General features: G+C 42.7%; 1 protein-coding gene across 1 annotated transcript in view; it reads left to right on the top strand.

The window, feature by feature from the left end:
- ADARB2 (adenosine deaminase RNA specific B2 (inactive)) overlaps window positions 1–23,366 on the top strand; it is a 306,599-nt gene that overhangs the window by 256,685 nt on the left and 26,548 nt on the right. The window contains exons 5-6 of the mRNA XM_053993701.1: window positions 6,594–6,762; window positions 13,639–13,790. Coding sequence (XP_053849676.1) covers window positions 6,594–6,762; window positions 13,639–13,790 — 321 coding nt within the window. The remainder of the gene's footprint in view (window positions 1–6,593; window positions 6,763–13,638; window positions 13,791–23,366) is intronic.

Genomic DNA, 23,366 nt, shown 5'->3' with positions numbered 1-23,366 from the left:
GTGGCAGGCAGCAGACTGGCAGCTCAGTGCCCACAGGGCTCTGCACAGGTTCAAGGATCTGCCTTGGGACAGTGGAGTGCAGGACCATGCCCACAGCAGACATCCCTACAGACAGCTTTTCCAGCATCACTGCCCTTTCATGTCTTGACTATCTCTTATTACAAAATTAAAGCCATTCTAAGAATGTGATAGGGCTGCCAGGGAAGAAGATAAGAGAAAATAATGCAGGACTTGTCAGTGCTATGTAACATCAAGAAATTTTCCTTCTCTAAACAAACCTGAAATAGAAGCCTGAACTTATTCAGTGTGAGTAGAGGGTATTAAAAAAAAAAAAAAACCCTCCTCTGTGATCAGAGCTCAATTAAGCTGCCTTGAAAATTATTCCAAATACACTTTTTTCAGATAACAATAGACAATCCGTTTGACTGATTTGTTAAAAAAGGTAAAGAAAGAGCATAAAATTATTGCTTATCAGAGAGAGAAGCAGCACCATTTAAAATAACATGAAATTGTATCCCATGAATTATTCAGAAGGGCTGATGTTACACTATCATTATTTCTGGCTTTCCTTTTTACTGCATTGCATTTTGTGTAAGCTGTCTCCTCGCAATAAAAGAGGTGTGGGTTTTCTTAATTAATCAAACCTGATTTTCCTGATTTTTTTTTTTTCAAATTTAAAATGAATATATTTTGAGCAGTGAGCTGTCTTCACGGTGTCATGCTGAAAAAGAAGATGGATTTCACTACCACTAGCAGGGTCTAAAACATGCAGTGCAATAGTCACTTGCATACTGACTGGTGCTTCTCTACGTGTCATGCCAGCTGCTGAGAAACCGAAGTGTGATCCCAGTTGTATTCTGGCATTAGCAGTTGTAAACTCCATCCTGTTCTGTGTGAATTAGGCTCACTGAATTTCGCAGCTCTCTGATTCAGCCCCTGTGATTCAGTTTGCTGATTGCAGGTACCAGTCTCCACCTCCTGCGATTTCCTCATGATTTTGAATTTCCTTCTCCAACACAAAAATATGCAAGGCTACAAACTCATTCTTGTGGAAGGTCCTAATGATCATAGCCTAGTAGAAGAATAACTCTTTTAAAATCAGTGGAAGCATTGACTAGACTATCCAAAACTCACTTGTTTTCTTGGTAGAGCTGTGTCCTCAAGCAGATGGGTGTAGGCATTTTGTATTTATGGCCACAACTGACTTAAAAGCCCAGCTCTCAACCATAGTCCATAAGATGTCTGCCGGCTCTCCACATCTAGCTTATCTGCTGAGCAAATCTTCATATTTTTGCTTGCTTGCTCTCTCTTTTGTCAACATCTTTCTGAACCATTTCTGTTACAAGCTCTGTGGCTGCAGGCCTGGTGTTTTGGGAAGTCATATAGCCCTGTTTGCTTCCTGTGCGTAATAGCTCAGCTCAAGGCAAAATGAGCATCCTTGAATACACTAGCATTGATACAATCATCCTTAATTGTTGTGGGAAAAAAAAAGCTGAAAAAAAATATCTCACAACGTTTAAACACGGGGGGGGGGGAATGTAAGGGCCTTAGATTTGTTCTGCTTGCCCTCTTATGATGTGGGGAGTTTTAATCAGTATTTTGCTGCTTGGAAGAGAAATCTTACTAAGAGCATATCTCCACAATGTAGAAAGGTTTATTCTTCTGGCTGTCTATAGGTCTTCAGAGTTCATGAAGAGAAGCTGGCAAAACTGAGATGTAATGTAGACTATCAAAAAGCAAATATCTAAACTAGGCCAGATGAATCACCTCCTAGGAAAATTCCTCTCCTTTGACTGTAAAGAGAATCTACAGTAATTAGCTCAGCTACGGACATCTAAACTCTAGTTATCCAGAACAGCTGAAATGAACCTCCCTGCTGGTGTCAGCAAACTGGAAATGGCTTATAATAAAACCCAGTTTCTTTCCAACAGCTCAGCTATGACATGAAAATCTGCACAATCACTGACAGACAAAAAATGAACATTGGGGTTCAAGATTCCCCCTGCCTGGCTGTGAGAGGAGTTCCTGCCTCAAGACCCAGGGTGGGCTCAGGCTTCCAGCAGAGCACCAGAAAGGATTGTTACCTCACTGGGTCATTAGACTGGATATGTGGTCAAAGGCAATGTGCCATTTATGTGTACATTTTTTGTTTTATAAGGCAACTAATTAATTGACAGAATTTGTCAAGACAAAATGAAGTGAATTCCCTCCCTGCTCTCTCAGCTGTCCTCAACAGGGTGTTAGCCAGGACCCAGCCACTATGCTGACACAGCTTCCCAATTTCCTTTCCCCTGCTCCGTTTCCTTTCCAAATTGAAAACTATTATAGGTCTTTAGGCAAATAATAGAAACGTAATGCAAGTGCCTGTTATAAATTGTTCACTAGTTACTTTTAACCTAATGTCTCTTCTCTTCAAACATTACTTTGCAGAAGGCAGCGAGGGTAGGAAATGCCTCATGAACTCTGACAATCAGTGGGTCAGGAGTTAAGGTCATAATAATGTAGCCCATTTCTCCTTGTTTGTCAAATAACCTGGATGCAGTTACATCCCTGGATCTTTCACCTGAGATTGACTCCCCTCAGTAGGAACATGAGTCTTATGGGGAACAATCTTTGTCCTGGGTCAAACCCTCTGTACAACCCTAAGCAGGGTAGGTGCCATAAGGCTGTTGATGCCAGTTACTGTTCATGTAGGATTCTGCCACTCACAAAGCCACAGCTTTCCTAGGCATGGCTTGAGGATATGCACAGTCTGGATCTGCTGCATGTCTGAGGTTAAATTAATCAATGTTTGTGAGGGAAGTCGACTTTCATAAATAGAAATTGCTTGAGAAATTTGAAGTATTCTGCAAGCAAAATAAAATAGGAAGTAAACATTAATAACAAGAGTTAGTAATTACTGGTTTAATGCAAAATAGACAAATGTGCAGAAGTGCCTATTAATTCTGAATCACTGAAGCAAATATCTAGGCTCCAGAGCTGGAAATGCTGCCTAAAATGCCAGTGTGATTAGTCAATGCTAAAATCTGCCTTCATCAGCTAAGCATCATGTCTTGTTCTCAGAGAAAAATTCCTCCCATATTCACTGGCAATAATATCAAACATTACACAGGGGATAAACCTCCAGCTCTGTGTGTGCACCAAACAAGGCATGCGAGAGGACAATCTGTTAGCATGTATGCTCCTGAACACAGCGGACATGTCAGGTTGTTGGAAGTATTCCTCATCATGCTGGGTGCCCTCACAGGCAGCATTGAGCAGTGCTACATTGGTCACAGATCACTTTCTCCATTTGGCTCCCCAGTGAGGTGTAAATATTTCAGAGCTAATGCATAAGTCATGTACACCTGGGTTTCCAAGTGCCACAGCAGCGAGACATAACTCTTGGGTATTTCTGAGCATAGAGGAGCATGGATTATTTTCTGACACTGCAAATGGAAAATACATGGAGATCTTTAATGTTTAACACTCAGACTGGTTCTGCAAATTCTTGGAAGCCATTGCCTCCCAGCCCCAGGCAACATCTAAGTGATGTTCTGCAAACACGTGCACCTTGCCAGGACTGGCAAACACCCCGGGCTGTGTCCACACATGGCACCTACTGGGGCCCCATATCACTGGAAGCCATCATATGGAGTTAATTCATGCAAACATGAACACCCCAAGCACACTGGCTATTGCTGTGCAGGTGGACATCATGACAGCAAACATCATCAGGGGGATTCATATTATTGCTGCATCTGATAGGTGTTGGGTGCCTTTCTGTTTCATTTATGAATAAATCCTGACATTACAGAAAATCCTGAATGCATTCATCAGCTTAGCCTCATCTGAGAGGAGAAAAAGAGTTAAGTTTATTTGTGAATAAAATGATTGAAAAAAATAAAAGACATCACACTGTGTACTGGACTGACTGGGGAGTGAGGAAGGTGTAGATCCCAGAGAGCAGAAGGGCTTACCCAGGTGGTTTGCTCTGTATTTTCAGAGCCAGGTGCTTTGGCTATGAGGTGAAGGGGGAGAGGAGGAGGCACACCAGGGGCTTACTAATGTTAGGAGAAGGAAGCAGTTGGTCTGTCTGCCCTGAGAAGGAGTATTGACAGAGGTTCCACAGGGGCAGACAGAGAGGCTCACAAGTTTCTGTAGGAGGGAATTGCCTCCTGGTGTACTCCTGCTGTGCTGAGGTAAATAAGGCTCTATCTGCAGTGGTAAATAAATAAAATAGAACAAAAAATTAGCTGATTCTTTTTATGGACCTTCCAACCAAGGAAAATACTACATTCTGTTGAGGAAAATATACACTGCTTTTTTGGGATGCTGAGTGGGACTCAAACACCTCAGTGGCAGGCAGTGGCCCATGAAATGTTTGATGTTAGTCCATGTGAAAGACACTGTTAACTAGATGGACATGTCACAATCTAAGATACCTATTATTTTTCTCATTAAAGCAGTGACCCTAAAGCAAAGCAATTTTAATGTACAGACTATAAGCACATTTCTTTGTAGGGAAGGAGGAATTTTTCCACCTCAACTTTTTGCCTAGTAATAAAACTGGAATAAACACAAAGGATTTTTCTCCTCTCCATTTCTCCCATGTGTTCCCATCTTTACTTCTTGGGTTTTCAAAATTTCTATCTCTTTTTTTTCTCCCCAATAAATACTCCAAAACACTTTTTTAGGGCCACATCTATAGTAACAAATAGAGATTAAGCTCTCAGCACAGGCATACAGTGATGTGTACTTTGTCACTAGTACCTGTAACAACTTCTGTATGAAACTCATAACCAGGGGCTCAGATGGAATTAACTGAATTTTTCACAATACTTACCCCTCTTCTACAAATGCCACAGTGCTGCAATGCCACATTACTACTAAACCTTTTGGATTACTGATGGAGCTTTTGTATTGTTATAGGTATGAAATAATTTTGATATCATTTGCAATTATATTCATTAAGCATGGCTACAGCATGTCATCCACTACTAGTCCCAGTGCTGTGTGGAGATTATGAAGGGCTGTTGATGGCATTTACTAACTGGGAAATCATTGGCAGCACCAATCCTTCTGTTTAAAATATTATTTCCTTCTCCATTCAACTCTTTTGTCATTTAACACCAATTTTATAAGGGAACAGATTTTAAAACACAGATTTTATAAGGGAACATGGCCCCAAACATGCCAAGCCAAAAAAAATCTCTGCAGTTTTTCAGTTTTTCTGCTATTCAATAGGCTTCGTAGGAAGAAAAAAATATTTTTGCTGACTCTATAAAACTATTCCTAAAGCTTTTCTAAAGCTAAAGTAATACCATAGAAACAGCATTGCCATGGCCCACAGGAAGATTGTTTCCATTCCTCCTACGGGTATTTGCAGTCTCAGACCTGTCTTCATCACTGACTTGTCACACTTTGAGGTCTTGCTTCAGTTACCTAAACATGTGTGTGTGTTTTCACTGAGCCTCTTTATGGATTTCCATGTGAGATGCATGGGGAGTGTGCAGAACCTCCTGGACTTCCCAGACTGCAGCCAGACATTAGGCAGGACATCTCAGGTGACACTGCCTGGGCAGAGCAACACCAACACCAGCAGTCTCAGCCGCTGTGCTGTACTGTGCAGCTGTTTGCCCACACACAGCCATTGTGTCAAACACAGCCCTACGCTCAGAGGCTACTTTGTCACTTCTAGAGGAAGCACCTATCAGACAAAAAAATTATTTTTCCCAAGAGCTGTTCTCTTGCTCTTTGGTATTCAGAGAGATGAGCCCAGAGATGTGTTTCTCAAGAGATCATTTCATTTTGGGCTCAGTTCATTCTAAATTCTACTTTGAAATTGTCCACAGGGCTGAATGAGCTATGTTTTAGAGAGAAACCCAGGTCCCTTTGAAGTGTCTAAGCATTTTGCAACGGTCTCCAAGTAAATTAGGATCTATTCCTAGAAAGTGTCTATCTGGACCAAGTAAGGGACATCTTTCAATTGCCATCAACATTATGTAGAGAGGCAACAGGTGAACAAAGCTGGTCTCAGTGATAAATGCTCCATCCCAGAGACCACTCTGAAAAGAACACTGATGTAGCTGCTCTTGGAGAAACTAAAAGGAAACTGGATTGAAAGTCAAATCTGTTAGGGTATTTTCTTCATGATTTTTAAAAAGAGCAGCCCCAGAAGCATTACTTCCATTTTTTTAGTACTTAGAATGCAACAGCAATGAAACCTAACATTACAGGGAGTATGTGTTCCCACCAGAAAATGTCTTCAACAGCTCATAAAAACCTGGCCATTTATCAGCACTGCAGGAGATCTTTATTACCTCCCTACAGCATATGCTCTGCTATGATGTAGTTATTGATTTAACAAGTAAACTTCATGGTGAGCTTTCATCTTGGAATTAACAGCAAGACTGAAATATAGACCTTATTATACTAATAACACAGAGATGTGAGATTCCTGCATATTCCAAAGGCCATATCATCACCTTAACAAGCATCCCATTAGGGCTATCTGGCTGCCACATTAAAGTGTGTGCTGTGAGGACTTTAACAATCGTGGTATCATACTCACCCCCAGCAATTTCACAGCACTTTTGTTTTTCTTTCTACAGGTTTGGACATCAGGCAAGCTCAGGTTATTGTGCTGTCATCGGGTACCAAATGTATAAATGGGGAATACATAAATGACCAAGGGCTTGCGGTCAACGACTGCCATGCAGAAATTGTGGCAAGAAGGGCATTTGTTCACTTCCTCTACTCACAGCTGGAGCTACACTTAAGGTAACTGAATTCTGTTGATTTTTGGGGGCTGTTATATGGCCTTCAGTGGAACAGATCCATCCTCCAGACAACTGAATTATTTGTTTCTTTATGTCATTTTTTCTGAGTGTTTAGGTTATGAAGGAACAATGCACTGCACGAAAAAAATGGAGAGTTAGGCAGTCTAAAGTGTTGGGTCATGAGCTGCTTTACTTCAGCTGATTCTCTTTCAGTAGCGATTAGATATGACTCATAAAGCTGGGCTTTATGAAGCCTGATGATTTTGTACAAATCTTTACGTGCAGGCTTATTAGCATCATTCACTGACCAGAGACTTGAAGGGAGTCATTTTGCTTAATGCAGCCATTTTCCTGTCTTCCTTGCTGCTACTGAAAGATCTCAAAGAAGTGATTTATTGATCATTAATGTCTTCATTGACTCACTACAGAACCAATGAGTGTTAACAGCACAGCAAACTTTGTGCCAAAGTGTAAGATGCTATCACTTACTCCTTCTTTATGATGTTTTAAAATGTTATAGCATGTAGAATCATTACAGTGGAATTATTGTTCTTGTCTTCAGCCAAATCCACCTTGCTACCATTTAAATGGCTAATGGGTCATACACTGCCTGGAAGATGGCAGTAAGTGGGATACCTCACCCCAGAATGCTGTCTTTTCTCTGATCATGTCTATCAACAATCTGGAAGAGGTTACGTAGTGCTTGGTTATAAGCTTTGCAGAGGACACCAAAATGTGGGAAGGTCCAGTCACTGTGCTTGAGGGCTGGTCTGTCATCCCAGCAGGCTGAAGGGCTGGACCAGCAGGAACTTTGACAGAAAACTCAGCAAGAACAAATGCAAAGTCACACACCAAGGAAGAAAGAATGACCTTCCTCCTTGCCACCAAGAAAGAAAGAAATGCAGGCTGGGGAGCAGCTCTGCTGAAAGGGGACAGGGCTTGCAGGCAGACAGGAACCAGGACATTAGCTGGTGGTGTGCCTAACAGCAGGGAGGGTCAGCAGGATCCTGGGATGTATGAAGAGTCTGTCAAGGGATGTGTGCATCCACCTCTAACCAGCACCCATTACAGCCCATCTACAGTGCTATGTGCAGTTTTGTGTGCCCCAAAGGAAAGACATCAATCATCTGACACAGATTCAGCAGAGGCTGCCCAGAGTCTTAGGGGCCAGAGCACCTGGGCTGTGTGGAAGTGCTGACAGGTCTGGACCTGGTCAGCCTGCAGGTGGGATGGCAGAGCCAGCAAAGCATGTCAGCAACACAGTGGAGCTGACACCTTCACCAAGTGTGCAGTGGGAAGGTGACAGACAAGAGCACACACTGAAACAAGAGCAGCTCAGCCTCAGTGAGTATGAGGACTGATTTTCCCCATGGGGACAGGCTAGCAGTGGGACAGATCACTCAGAAGGCTTGTGCAGTCTCCCTCTCGTCTTGGACATTTTCAAAATCTGAGTACATAGAACCTTGATCAATCTGTCAAACTACTTTGAGAAGGAGGTTGGGATAGAGATTTAAGGACCTTACCAGCCTGAATTATCCTATGATGTGAAAACTAAGCAGAAGTGAAGCTGAGGTGGCATTTATTATATAGAAGGAGCCAAGAAATGAAGGAAAACTAAAAAAAAAAGCCTCTTTCGCTATAGGTCATTCTTCTGCCCTCCATTCTTGAGTGCGTATCCGTGTGACTTTTTGTGAAGGCCATTAAACTCAGTGCAAAAACTTCCTTTGACTTCAGAAGGTTTTGCATCAGGTCACAGACACAAGGGTTAATCTAAGCAGGATTGTGTGTTCTTGTGAGGACCTGTGATACTGTTGCACCTAAGCAACAATAACAGGAATAATGGCTATTTTAACTTCAGGCTGGGGTTGAAGACAAGAGAGTATATTGAGTACACGGGTTTGGCTAACAAAGAGGGACAAGAGCATTGAGGGGTTTAATCAAAAACAATATTCTCTCTATTTCATTCTGAATTGCTTTCAAGTTTACATTAAATTATTATGTTTTCAGCAGTGTAGCAGCCCTAGTACTTGCTTTGTGCTATGGTCTCTTGGGAAACAAGTGCTAACACTGTATCTTAAACTATTGTATTGATCCACCTCCCTAACATGTTCAGTCATATTATTGCTTTATTTGGATCAATGTTAACAGCCTTTTGTTAAGAGAATCATCAGTGCAGCACGAGCTCTGTTCACAGTAACTTCAAATCACTCTCTGTTCAGCCAAGACCAGGCACCAGCGCTTGCCTGACCAGCACACACCATAAAAATCTCAACCAAAACTGTCAAGGATAAGCACCTTTGAATGACAGAGCTGGAGTTACTATCAAATCAGATTCTGCTTCCTTAAAGTCCATGGAGAAGCAAAACTGTGTGTTGTGATATATTTTTTAATTTTAATATTTATTGCTACACACAGTTTTCTGCCATCATTGGGAGCTTTGTCCTGTGGTGACAAAATGAGGGGGTTCAAAATGAAATAAAAAAATGCATTTTCTGCACATTGAAATCATATTTACTCGTTTTTCTCTGGAAAAAGAGAGACATCTTCTTTTCACAGAGAAAACACATGATGCTGCCACATAGCTATAAGGACAGAGTTTTTAGGACTGACATGGTAAGTCAGCTCCACCGTGACTACACGTACACCATCTCCTCAGGCTTGGGGAAACACAAAGTTATTGTAATTCATTTGCATTAACCTAACCCAAATTAAACTCCTCTCCTAGGTCAGGAAACTGTTGTACAAAGCAATAAATTAACTGAAACCAAAAGGATGGTTTTCTTTTGAGAGCATCATTCTTGACTCAAAGAACTTAAATTTTCCATCATTCACTATGGAACAGGCAAGTTTATTCTGTGGAGATTTCCTAATTTCCACATACCTTCCTCCCACCAAGCCTACCTGCTGTGAGTGGTCTCTGCAGCTGGATTTCAAATTTCAGGAACTTCCAGTGCAAGAAATATTTTTCTGTGTGATGCTGCCTTTTAAAAGGAACTTCTTTTCCAGATTTACAAATACTATCATTGATCTTAGTGAAAGCAAAACTCATACTTGGCTGAGTGTAGCATGAAGGCTTCTAAGAGCAAGGGCAAGCAGGCTGGAGAAAGCAAGGGCCAGGATATAAAATTAATGGCCAGGAGCCAGGGATTCACCAATTTGAATATACTTCTTGGCAGTCAAGTGTTTCCCAGATGCCCAAGGCTCCTTTTATCACCAGTGGAGAGAGATGGGCATCTCAGAGGTGGAGCTCAGCAGACCTGTTCAGGTATCTGTTGGGGGTGAGATGAACTGCCATGTACTGGGGCAAACTTTTTTCCATTTTTCTAAAAAGAGAATACGGCAATTGCTTCACATATTTAAGATGCAGGACAATTCCATCCACAAGCCAATGTTGCAGCAATATGCAAATTACTTTTTTTCCCCTTCTCTTCTTATTGCTAAATGTTAGAGGTGTGACTTTCCTGACTTTTCTTGGAAAAGAGTTCCAGAAATGGAACTTTATCCTCTCTAAGAAGCAAGAGTGACAAATACTTCAAAAGGAAACTTTCTTTCAACAATTCATTGTCTATAGCTTAAGTTAAATAAAAGCTAAAAGCACAACTAAAACCTGTCAGCTTCTAACCAGTGTGATTAAAACCCTTAGCCCTCCCAGATTTCATTTTTATGACAACCATAATCCTCCAGTTCTCCAGACTTTCATGAAAAAAGACGAGAAGACGAAAATTTTCTGATGTACAAAAGAAGGACAAGATAGACCTTTTGAGAAGCTTTTTCTAAGAATCACCGTCAAAAAGCACACAAATTCGAGAGTCTGATTCTCTTGCAATGGTGATAGGAAAATTGACATCATTTTCAGTGGTATTATTTATATCAACTGGCCAAAAGGAAAGAAAAGAAAATACAACTCCTCTTTTTTAAAGAAAAACAAAATTATTAGAATATCCTTGAAATAAATCACCACCTTTGTAGGCTTGCTGCTGTAGTGCACACTTCAGGTGCTAGGGAGATGACTTTACCAGAAGGTAAGCTCTTTCAGCAAGTCAGATGCAAACCACTGTTTATTTTGTACATAAAAAGCAAGGAATAGTCTTGATCCAGTCCAGTTAAATTACTTTTTCCAGGAAAATCAGCTACTTGTTACACATCTACTAAGCCTGCTGTTAGTTTCTCTGGGATTCTCTCTTGTAGAATGCAGTACTAGAAACTTCCTGTGCATATATTTACATGCAGAGGAAACTGCTCCTCTGCTTGTCAGTCTTTGTTTCACCAAAATGCTTCATATATATTAAACCATAAGCATGTGCTAAAGTATCTTCTCCAAGTCAGCTCAAAAAAATGGGCATGTGTTATGCTGAATTGTGAAATTAAGCAAAATATTAGAATGTAGCACGTTCTTAAATGCTCCACTTGAATGAGTCTCAAATCCTAACTCCCAAAGAAATTTGTAACAGGCAAAGGTTTAGGGATGAATTCTGTTCTTTTAGCCACTGCCAGTATGCAGAAATGACACTTTAATGCCACCCCCTGAATGAATGGGATCTGTAGGCTCACTGTGGGCTCCTCTCTCCATTGCTTTGTGCAGGTTGTGTATGGCTATGCAAAAGACATTGCAAACAACAGCTGCAAAGTCATCTTCCCTCTCACAGTTCAAAACACCTGTCCCAGAGGCAAGGCACGAGGTACTGGTGCTGGAGTAGAGGTGACTTTGCAGAAGTGCATCTCATGCTTTACCTGGACCATTTTTACCAGATCCCTGGGTCCCCCTGGGTTTTGAAGTACACCAAACATCCCATGCACAATAATATTTTACTAAGCCATGGCAGATGATGTTGCAACCTAAACTCTTTTCCAACAATACTCGCTGAATTTTGTTATGAATCCTATTCAGCCACAATGCAAGAATGAACCTCATGTTTGAGTTCAGCTCCTAAAAAACCATCCCAAAGGCAGGTCAGGACCCTATGTGATATGAAGAACCTCAGCCTGCTGGAGGAGAGAGTCAAGCTGCCTTGCCCTCCAGCCCTGCCAACTATTTTTAGAGCAGCTGTCTATCATCCAACCTGGCAGCCACACTGGCCACAGACCCTTGTTGGTGCTCAGGAAGAGGTAAGAGAGCAAGGTTAATCAGTGAAAAACAATGACCAGTGAAAACAGGACAGAAGCTGAACTCCTGAAATCCAGCCCAAAGCATGACTGCTCCAACCCTACATAGCAACTGTCTCCAAGTACTGTAAGCTGCCCCCCCACACTCTGGTGAGATTTAATGTAATAATACCAGGCATTTGGACTGCACAGCTTTGTATTCTCCCAGCTGATTTTGCAGTGAATTATTTAAAACTACCTGCAATTCCTCTAAAGTCCAAGCAGCAGGACTTACAGAGATTTTATTATTTCAGAGGCGATAATATAATTAGTGCAGTTGGGAAGTTCCACCACAGCCAGCAGAAAATGAAGGAGCAGCATGTGGCAGCCCCAGCTCAGCAGCCGGTGTGACTCCCTGTCCCTGACAGGCGAGCTAATGTGCCTGTAAATTCCTCCTGACAGCAAACACGTCCTGGCATCAAGAAATGACAAAACACCCAAACCATGGAAGAGTGACAGCCAAACAGATTCAGTAGCACAGAGGCTGCACTGGGAGAAAACAGGCAGAGGCAGCCTGGATGAAAGCCAAGGACTCGCTCAAAGGCTGAGTAAAAAGCACCCCTATTTGCACTATCAGGAGGCAGAGAGACAGGCAGAAATCACCTTGGTTAATGACCTGTCCTGTAGAGAATTAAACGGGTGGGATTCTGCCTTATTAACAGCATCCTAGGAAAATCATTACCTGCAGGTGCAGTTCTGTTCAGAGATTCCTCCAAAAAGACCCTTGAGTTTTTGAGGGAAGGACCAGGCCACCAGAGGGAAAGGAGTCTCATCATAATGTCACCAATCACATTTTCACCTTCAAAATTATAATCATGACCATTGCCCAAACACACATATTAGAGGCAGCTGTCTGTCAGAGAAATCACCCATATCTTCCCAAATGCAACCCATCAGAGGAGCTGCACAGCAGCAGAGCCTTAATGCTGTGCTGTTGCTGCAAACGGCAGCACTGGGAGGGTTTGGCCTCCCGGGCAGCTGTTGCTAATGGAATATGTGCACTGCATCCCCATCTAGCTGCTGAACCACTGCAAAGATAAAAGCTTCATCTCAATAAGTATCTTTCTCAACTCAGCTGAGAAAATCCCACACAAATTTTGTCCATCCTTCTTAAGATTTCTTCTGATTTCCAAAAATACCAAGTGACCAAGAGGACCCTGCTGGCCTAGGTGGAGCACTTGTAGGTGGCTTTGGTTGAATGGGGGAAAAGAGCAAAACCTGGGGAGCAGGAAGGGCTGGCAGTGCTCATAAAATTTGGGTGCTTCGTTAGAGGCTGTTTTCAGTGGGGCATATGAACACACATCTCAGCTGTGGTGATTGATGTTAATGGGATTCAAACATGTGCCTAGGCATTGTGATCAGCAGAGCTGATGAGTTCACATGGGAGCCCAAGAGAACTCATTTTTTCATGCACCAGAGCCACTTTAAAATCAGCGTGTTTATGCATCCATGCATGTGAGGAAGGAGAGTTACCCTTCAAAAAACCACATTTTATCATTAGAACATATCTTAGGTAAGCAAGCCAAAAGCCCTTTGGCAGTTTTGACCTCCTTCACACATTTCTTCACCTGGAGAAGCTTATTGTTTTTCTTTTGCTGTCACTAGGCAAAATAAATGATGCCGAGTGCTAATAAAAACAAACAAACAAGCAGAGGGAGAAAAGGAGAGAGAGAGCACAGAAATGTTTCCGATTTGGCATGTAACAAATGACCTGGAACCTCTTTTGTGATCATAGCAAACGGCGAGAAGACTGGGAGCGATCAATCTTCGTGCGATTAAAAGAAGGAGGCTACAGGCTGCGGGAGAACATCCTGTTCCATCTGTACGTGAGCACTTCACCCTGCGGAGACGCGCGCCTTAACTCCCCCTACGAAATCACAACCGACTGTAAGAGACAAATCTTCCCTCTCCCTTTCCTCCTTTGTGTGCGTTTTGTCTTTTTTTTTTTTTTTTTTTTTTTTGGTGTTTTTTTTTTAGATCCTTCTTGCTCTCTTTCTTTGCTGGCAGAAAGTGTTTCACTTGTGGGCAAAAACACTACAGGCTTTAGAGAGTGTGTGTGTCTGTGCAACTGGTGCTCAGTCCTGTGTGCCGAGGGAAATCAGAGCTGGGCAAGGCAGCTCTGCACACCTGGGACTCTGTGGCTCTGCTGGGGAATATGTCCCTGCATTTCCTGCTTGATACATACAACCCTAAAAGTAAGTAAGTGTTTTGGAAAGCATCCCCATGATCAAAAAAATCCTTGAAGCCACAGCCAGAGGCTGGACCAGAGGATCAGGGCTCTAACTGGAGATGCACAGACTCTTCTCAGGCTTCACAGAGTATGCAGCTGGAATCTGAAGTAGAGCACTGATATGATATGATACAGCACATCTTAGTAGTGTTGATTGTTCATCAGACTCTCTCCAAATATCACCTGCACTTACAGCAAATAATGACAAGACCCTTTATGGAAGGGATACTTCCAGATCTTTCCAATGAATAAATCAGGTCTTGAGCCAGTGTGTGCCACCAACAGACCTGCAGAGCTTCTTGTCCATGATGACAAATCCCATCTCCACCATGACCCAGCGCTCTCACCTCCTCACTCCCCAGACACGCCTGTCCCTGTCCTTGCCCTGCCATGGCAGAGGCACATCCTTGTTGCTTTCCCACTGCACCAGCTTTGTCCCTGTCTAGCCACGTGGAATGCCCCCAGGAAGGGGCAGGGGACCAGAGATCAGTGCCTTGTTATCACATGCCTGTCACCCCCTGATCCAATCCACAAGGACTCTCTTATCTCTGCCCCAGCTACTGCTCCTCATATGTGCATTTTACAGTGCTGCAAAGCCCATAGTGCTGGCTGCCAAATGTACACATGAGAAATGGTCCTTGCCTTGACTACCTTGAATGTGAGGCAGGCAAGACAAAAGAATGGATGGAGGAGGAAGCATAGACACAGGAATGTAAAATTAATCACCCAAGGTCACACAACAACCTCACTTCCTCACAGGCAAATCCATCAGACAGTAGTTTCACTGCTTTGTGATTTCTTATTTGTATAAGTTATTTATTAATGATTACATATTATTCTGTCCAGACTAGACTTTTTTTTTCACATGTGAAACAGCAGCTTGCTGGGGCAAGAAAGCAGAATGCACCTATTCAGGAAGGAAATGTGGTCCTTGCCTGACATGATTTCTGCATTGTGTCTGCAGGGTTTATAAAATGAACAAAAGGAAGTAAATGCTTAAAACTCAAAATCAAATCAACAAATTCCTGATGAGTTAACAAAATGAAAAGACATAGCATCATCTTAAATCAAAACTGAAAATAAAAAAGGGATTGCTTATGAATATCAAAAAACAATAGTGATTTTGGCCTTGCACTGTATAGGTGTTTCAAGAGATACACCTATACAAAAAGGCTTTATACTTAAAGGCACTCATGTTTTCCAGAAGGCAGGTTTCCTGGGGCACCCCTTCGCTGATATCACAATTGGAAGCACCAAAATCTGTAATTATTTTTAAAATGTGTTCCATTCTCAAGAGCAACCAGAAGCTGTCCAGGCTGGATTCTGCTCTTCTTGGCATGAGGAAGTCCCTGCTTTGGGCAGCTGACAGCCCGTGCTGCCTGATTATATGCAGCTGAACCCAGCCCTGGAGGTGAACCCTGCTTGGCTCATGGATTTTTTCACAGACCAGATAAATCTCCCAGCTAATGAGGGAATGCTTCTGTAGATAACAAGATATACAAGCAGCTGTGTTTAAAAATATATAATCATGCAGTACATGGCACAGACAGTAAACTTGTAGATAATCATGAAAATAATTTTCCCATTGGCTATTACACCAATTATTTTCCCAAGCAGAAGGCGAGGCAGAAAGGTCTGTGTGGCTTAGCCAAGGTTACACAGTGATTCAGTAGCAGGACCTGAAGAGATGCTACACCTGGCTCATAATTCACTCTTTTAAACAAATCCCTCTACCTTTGTCCTCTGCTCTTAAAATAATTTAGCACTGTGTAGAAAGCCATGTTGCCAAAAGCTGTCCTTCAGAGAGATAAGCATTTCCTCTCAGCTCACATTATCCCAGAGACATCTGGGAAGATAAGTATTTTATAATGTTTATCATTTAGATCTTCTCTTTCCTCTTTTTTTTTCCTAAAGAAATAACCTTTCTTTCATCCTGTAATGACAAGAAACTCTAGATGAATGTTGTTTAATTTCTTAAACAACAAAGAAACCTCTCCTAGAGCTAGCACAAGCCATCAAACATTACTGATTATTCTCTAAAGATGCATTAACATTTAAAAATGTTGTCTCACCATGTGGTTCCTGGTTTTGAGAAGGAACATGATAAGCCTTTATCAATATAGGGAGTGAGTAAAATCCACTTCTCAAATCTCCTTCCAAAAATTTCCTATTATCCACCGTGTCTTTCCAGCACCCTCAGGGAGGCCTCACATTTCCTTCTTATGAGCTTTGTTCTGGTAAGGGAGGACATAAGCTGGCATGCTTTTGAAACCCAGTCTGCTTCTTACAGGATAGAGCAGAGTACCAAGTTTGTGGCATGTGTAAAAGTCTGACAGCTGCAATGCAGAGGAGAGGTCCAGGGAGCCCACACCCATGCAGAAAAGTAAGAGATTAGGGACAAAGAGATAAAATTGTACTTTAATTTAAAGAAATGGCCTTCTTGAATCAGAGGTAAGTTGACTTGTTTGTTGATAACATCCTTAGGCAGCTCTAAAAGAGAGCCTAAATCCAGTTGGACCAGGCTGCTTTGAGCAGGGAGGGGTTTTCTAACTCTTTTTTGGTGCCTGTATGTCAGGAGGTTGAATGAGCTTACAGGAAGTAAAGTCAGAGCTTTGGGAGAAGGTACAGTCTGAGAGAGCAGGGGAGGAGGCTGAGGGGAAAGAAGCAAGAGCAGCTGAGAGCAGGAGAGGAGACCAGCCAGGGTCAGTGGAGTTGCAGGAATATGAGACTGGGAAATGCCACAGATGCTTTCTGTGTGTTTGTCCTGGCTCATTCTCTCTGGTCAGTCTCCTTCCCAAACCCTTTCCATCATTTTCCAAGGTCAGCCTCAAGGTTGTAGCACAGCTACATGACAAAAAGGCAGCATGTTCCTGGTGTCCTCACAACTCTCATTGCTCCTTCACAGACGCTGCTTCTTCTCCCTCAGTTCAGTGCTGAGGTCAGGGAGCCTGGGACATCTCCTCTTCTGGTGCCTTCTCCCTTCATGTACATCTGAGCAGGTGTGCCTGGATTTCTGAGCTCTCCCAGGGCAGGATCACAGCATCAAGTCACCGTGGGTTTCCAGAGGGGCCAAAGGGAGCTGCTGTTTCCCATTATGGCACACACACTCCTGCTCATGGTGTGGAGCCCTGGGGGCAGCTCACCTCTCCCTGTAGTATTTGTTGCATATTTTGCACTTTCTCCTGAATCTAGGGCAAACCACAGAATAATCAAGCCCTTGATTTGCTATAGCACCATCCTAGCTAATTTAGTGCTTCTTGAGTCATTGGCATTTTTTTTTCTTTTTTTAGAGTCTCTTGAAAAGCAAAATTAATTGATTGAAAATTTGAGCTAAAAAAAAATCCTCTACTTCCCTAATCCTTCTTCCCTGACAGTATTTTACCTCATTGTCCATCTTTTTTTCTAGAGATGTACTCTCTCTTTTTCACTACATGGATGCCAAAGAGACAAACAGAATCTGCCCCAGGGCTTGTCTCAGTTCTTCTCCCCTGGGCTGCTTTTCTATCTCTTGCTAACATGCTGTATTGCCTTGTGCCATTGACTCCCTGATAGCCCAGCTCCTGTTTTATCCCACACTTCCTTTAGGTCTGAAACACACCATTGCTTCTGCTCCACATGGGGTTTTTCTCCTGCTTGTCTATTAACCTACAGCTGTGCTGAAGCTCTCATGCACACACATTTGACAGAACTCTCATCTAAGCAGGACCCACTTGCAACCATGTGAGCCAGATCATTGCCTTGGTAGGTGATGTGATGAGGAGAAGATGTGCACTGCAGTTTTCAGAGAGTTGGGGAACTGAAGAGTACCCAGAAAGACACACTTGTGCTCTCTACTTCAAGTGTGCTTTCACTGGGCAGACCTGTGCTTTCCCTGCTTGTGATTCTGGCTGCTGGATTTTACATTCCATTCTCAGAAAAAAATGCTCACCCCCAAATGTTCACCCCCAAATCCAGGGCTGCTCTGAAGGGGTGCCCTGCTCACACCAGTAACAGCATTCTGTTTTCAGTTGGGGCTGACCCAGGTTTTGTCATCCCCAAACCAGATCCCTGAAAGTCATATCCTGAGCAGACTGGCTGGAGGAGGCCAGATTCACACAGAGACCCTCTAAGGAGTCTGATGATCTCCTAAAACTGTCGTGAGAGTCTCAGCCCCAGAAGCTGGCATTCAGTGTCCTTCAGGGAGTTATCAGGATGGAAATACAATGAGGATGCTTATGGCAGTAACTGGGCTAGAATCACTCCCCAAACCATTTGGTTTGGTGAACATTTCTGGACATGCAAGGGGTAGAAATCTCTGCCTTCTTTTTGCCAATCCCATGTTTGGTTAAATGAACAAATTCTCTTCTTGTAAATAGATGGTAAAAGGGGAAAGTACTTCAAGGAGAACCATGTAAGTAACTCAGTGATCTGAAAAGAAATTAGATATCTGGAACTACAAAAAAATTCAGGTTCTAACAAAGTGGTAAACTTTCCCATTACAAAAATAGAGGATAACCATAGGTCTCTCCTTGGACTTGAGCACTATTTTTTGTTTCCATTACACAAGTGCTCCCAGGTATCGCATCTCTCCGTCACGGCTGCTGGCCTGATACAGCTTGGGAAACCATCTTGGAAATTCGTAGCTTTTTGGTGCATGGAGCAGCTTCCTCCTGGGCTGTAAAGTTGATTTTATGCTGATGAATGGCCCATCTGTGGAACTGGGATGAAGGTGCATTATTTTCCTATTTTTCATATGACTGAGCAGAACAATACCTTGGGGGATCTCAGAAAAAAAATATCATAGAGAGCCATGCCCAGAAGTAACTGGAAACTAAAAAAATGCACACACCACTGTAGGCTGTAGTGCTGAATACTGCCTCAGGAGAAATAATCCTAGCACTGGATGAATTATTGTGGTCAGCCCAGATTGCTTTGTCATATAAAGGATGCTGCAAAAATTGCAGATACAGCAAGAGGCTCTTGCATTACTTCACAGGCTAGAGAATTAGTATTCAAGAAGGTGGAAGGAAATTGTCCTTTCACTTCATTAAGACTGGACTGTGTCTTATCCAAAAGGTTTGGGTTCAGCACCCTTTGTCAGGCTCCTTTGAGGTCACATTCCATGGAAGTGATGGCCCCTCCTGCTTGTGCCACTGACCCAGCCTCAATTTACCAAAGTAAGCAAAGAGGAAATGCAGCAACTTTCTACAGCTGACTAGAGGTTGGTCTGTCAAGGAGCTTGTGTCCCTTCTCAGGACTGTTAGCAGGCACTAGGTTTATATGTAATTGCCCTGTTTTCTAACTTGGTCTTCCCAGGCTGCTGAAATGCTGTTTCAGTGTGGCTGCTTTCACTCAAGTCAGCTTGGTAGGGAAAGCACAGTCACAGGACGGTTCCCTCTGGCTAATTCTCTCCTTCACCTCTGCTCAAGCCATGGGTGAGGTGTGTAAGTGGAGTGTGCTCCTGGTCAGGATGGGCACAGATGACAGCAGAGCCCAGCCCAGCTGTGGTGGTCCTGTGTCCCCACGAGTACTGCAGGTCTGAGCAGTGCTCTGATATAGCTCAGGGCTTTTCAGGTGTGGAAGTGGTGCTGCATGTAGACAGTTCAAAGATTTCTTTCCAGCATCTAAAATAAATCCATACTGGCACTGTGGGGGAGCTTTCTTCTTCTGGGGAAGGTGGGCAAAGGGATTTCAGGAGAAGAAAGTGTGGCTGAGAGGAATCAGTGGAACCCTGGGACAGGATGGGAAGTTTGAGGGAGAGTGGGTCTGTGATGTTCAGCTGTGATGGGGAAGTGGGCGAGAGACAGCAACATAAAGCCTGTGAGGGGTGGAGAAACTCTCAGGATGAGTGAAGCCCCTCTGCTTCTTCCAATGCTCAACACCCACACAGGACCTGCAGGCACTGGCTGGAGCCATCTCCAGTGCTGCCAGAAGCTTTTCCTCCCCCAGCCTCTCCTACTCACTCTTTGCTCATCCAAGGCTGCAGAAAAGGGAAAGAAAGGGAAAGGGGGGAAAAACTCCTGTCAGGGGTACCAGAATGGAGACAGTGACTGGCCCAAGCCCTTTGCTGTGAACCCTGAGCCCTTCTGAAGCCACCTGAGGAAAAAGCTGCAGCAGCAGCAGCTGTTGCATCTTGATGCTCAGATGGACCCATTGCTCAGCCAGAGCAGCAGTGCCAGAGGCTCTGCAAATATATGGTTCACATGTTCTGGAAATTCCATCACTTTTGGTAACCCAAAGGAGAGGTCTGATGCTTTACATGACCTGTCATGCTAAACCTTTTGCCAGTCCCAAAGGCCAGTTCTAGCCCCTAAACCTGCCAGAGAAACTAGTGGTGTCCAGGCTTAGGAGAGCTGTGAAAGCACTCATGGTTTTATTGTTGGTATTATCATGCTAGAGCCCAGGATGCACCTTGGAAAGAGGCTCTCATATCACTACATTTAAGTCCTGAAGCCTTCAGTACAATTAATCAACGTGTACAAGTTTGCTGTTGCTTTATATTCCATTATTAATCTCCACCAGGCTGGGTAGATAGGTTCTTAGTGGAGTTCTGCTAAAGCTGACTGGTGAATAACAGCTTCACTTAATGGACAGATTTTAGGTCTCAAATAACTGACTGGCTGGAAAAAAAATCAAAACCTGTCAGGCAAAATTTAAAAGAGAATAATTGTGTGAAACTGGGATCATATCTTATATTTTTCAAACCTCCTGGTCATCAGTAACAAGGGGTAGGAAAACCCTATTTCATTTCCTCCCATGCCCAGTTCAGGGTAGGCTTTTTCATCCAAGTCCACTTAGAATCAAACAAAAACTTGAATCTGTGTCTCTCAAGTCCTGGATCAGTGAATTCCCTCTCAGCTAAGCTAGACAGCTCCCTTTTTTAACTCTCTGTTTTAAAACTTTGTCAGAACTGACACATCATGAGAAAACTCTTTGCCTTTGACAGTGAATTGAAAATGTCCCAATTCCTTCTCCTTGTGATATTCTTAGCTGCTTTTGCTTATTTGAGTTTTGTTGTTTCAGGGGGAGTTTAAAGTAGAAAATAAGATTTTTAGAAGTATATGTCAGTGCAGTATGTGTCTATCCAGGAAAAGAGAAAGAATATGCTGAAAACTATGGATTGCTCAGAGCCAGCATTGGCCACAGCTTTGAAAAGCTTTTATGTAAAGCAAAATGTGTTTGTTAGGATTCAAGAAAACAGGTTTCCAGCTATAATCAGATTCTAATTTTAACAGAATGCTTGAATTGCCAAAGGGCATTGCACTGTATTTATTGATTCTGCTTTGTTATGGGTTTTGCTGCTTTGTAAAACACTGCATTTGGATGCAATGTTCAGATGTGATAAAAAGACTACATTAATCAGCAAAAGACCATGCCTGAGAAGTTTTCAGAACAGCAGCAGAAAATTTCACCAAGAAAAGCTCCTTGTCCCCAGATTTGTCCAGCCCAAGGAATGGTGCTGTCTCCAAAGCCCTCTGCAGCAGGGAAAAGAGACCACATGCTCCTGGACATCCCCCCATTCCACCCCAACATCCCATAGCCAATACAGATATGCACCTAAGTAAGGCACAGATTTTTTGGGTGGTAAATATCAAACCATAGTTGCGAAAAATCTCTGTGGGTGAAAACTACACCCATTCAGGTCTAATTTAGTCTAATTTGCCCTTCCACTGAGTGGGAATTATAGGTAAAACTCATAGGTAAAACTCATAGGCTGAGTTTTAGGAAACTTATCAGGCAGCTCCAGGTCCATTTAAGATCTTTGTGGGACTTCTGGAAGTCCTTAGACTTCTGAGAGTTTCTTAGAGTTTTAGGAGAGAGATCTGAAGGCATCTGCAAGCAATTTAATTCTTACCATGATCCTGCAAGCTGCCTTCTCTAGCCAGTCTGGGCAACTCACCTCACTCTGGTAATTTATTTCTATTTCTATACCTGTAAAATAGGAATAAAAGGGATCCAGCAATCACAGCTCTGAGAAAGGGTAGTTAGTGCTGAGAGTAGAATACTAAAATGGAAAACACTGTATATTCTATGCACTACTATAAAATTATTCAGAATAATTTAACAATTTAATCCACAGATTTTTAAGGCCAAGTGGAACCACTCTCTGGTGATCAAGATTTAATTTCTTCAGCCAAAGACCATAGGACTTCAGAGCTCCAGAAGCTGAATTAGAATATATCTGGTGGTGAATCAGGAATCACTGCCTCTTTAGACTCACACCAACCACAGTGTGGCTGAAAATCTGTCTCCATTATTGACAGATTGCTCTTGTTTCTGTCTCATGGGGTTCATTTTCTGTTTTCATATTTTGCTGACTTCTCCCACAACATTTTCCTTAAATCATCCTTGAAGATTTCAATTTCCAAACTGCAACAGAATCCCAAAGCCACATGAATAACACCATGTTTTGTTGATAGAAGAAAGAGGGTTATGATGAATAACACATTCTCTTTATGTTTATGTAAACTTCTTGATTAAAACATGGCAGGAGAGAGAATTGTCACCAAATAGGCAATTCCAGTGATACTGATATATCTTTCACGTAAAATATATTTAAAAGATAAAGCCTAGCTTTAAGAGAAAACATTTCTCATTAACAAAAGAATGAAAGACACAATGATGCACAGCTTAGGACATGGGTAATAGCTGGTTCCCCCTGACCTCACTCTCCACTGGCTTTGATGAGCTGCTGACCTGGGAACAAGCAGCATCTCTGCACACTGTCAAAGATGAGCTCTGCCTTGCTGGAGACCAGCTAGTGGCCCTCTCTGCCTGGTGGCAAGCCTGATGGAGGCTTCAGAGGCAGAAGTCTTCTCAGAGTTCACAGATCTCTCTCTCCTCAGAGAGCCCTTTGCCAGATCTCTAGACTTTGCTCTGTGGGAGCAGCTGCACTTTCAAAGCCACAGCAGGACATGTCTGTCTGATTTTAGACAAGAGGAGCAATTAGTAATTAAAAATAATAATCTTGAAGTGTTTGAGTTGTATTTTCCTTGATTGCCACATGCACAGAATCTTAATCCCACTGATAAATCTTGTACTTTTGGCTTCAACATCCTAATGCTTTCCTACTCCAGAGCAGGCTGGAGTCCACAGCCTGGGTTTGTAGGTGGCACAAAGAGTTTCCCTGACACCTGACCCAGTACTGCTCATTCCTCCGTGCCTGGAACAGTCACTTATAACTCTCAGAGGAAGCTGTGCATGACTTTGCTGCCAGCATTTTGTTTTAAAGTGAATTTTAACTAGTTACTCAC

The sequence above is a fragment of the Vidua macroura genome, chromosome 1, assembly GCF_024509145.1.
Source record: "Vidua macroura isolate BioBank_ID:100142 chromosome 1, ASM2450914v1, whole genome shotgun sequence".
Taxonomy (NCBI): Eukaryota; Metazoa; Chordata; class Aves; order Passeriformes; family Viduidae; genus Vidua; species Vidua macroura.
The sequence above is the reverse complement of the archived record's forward strand: the minus strand, read 5'-3'. Positions and strand labels throughout refer to the sequence as shown.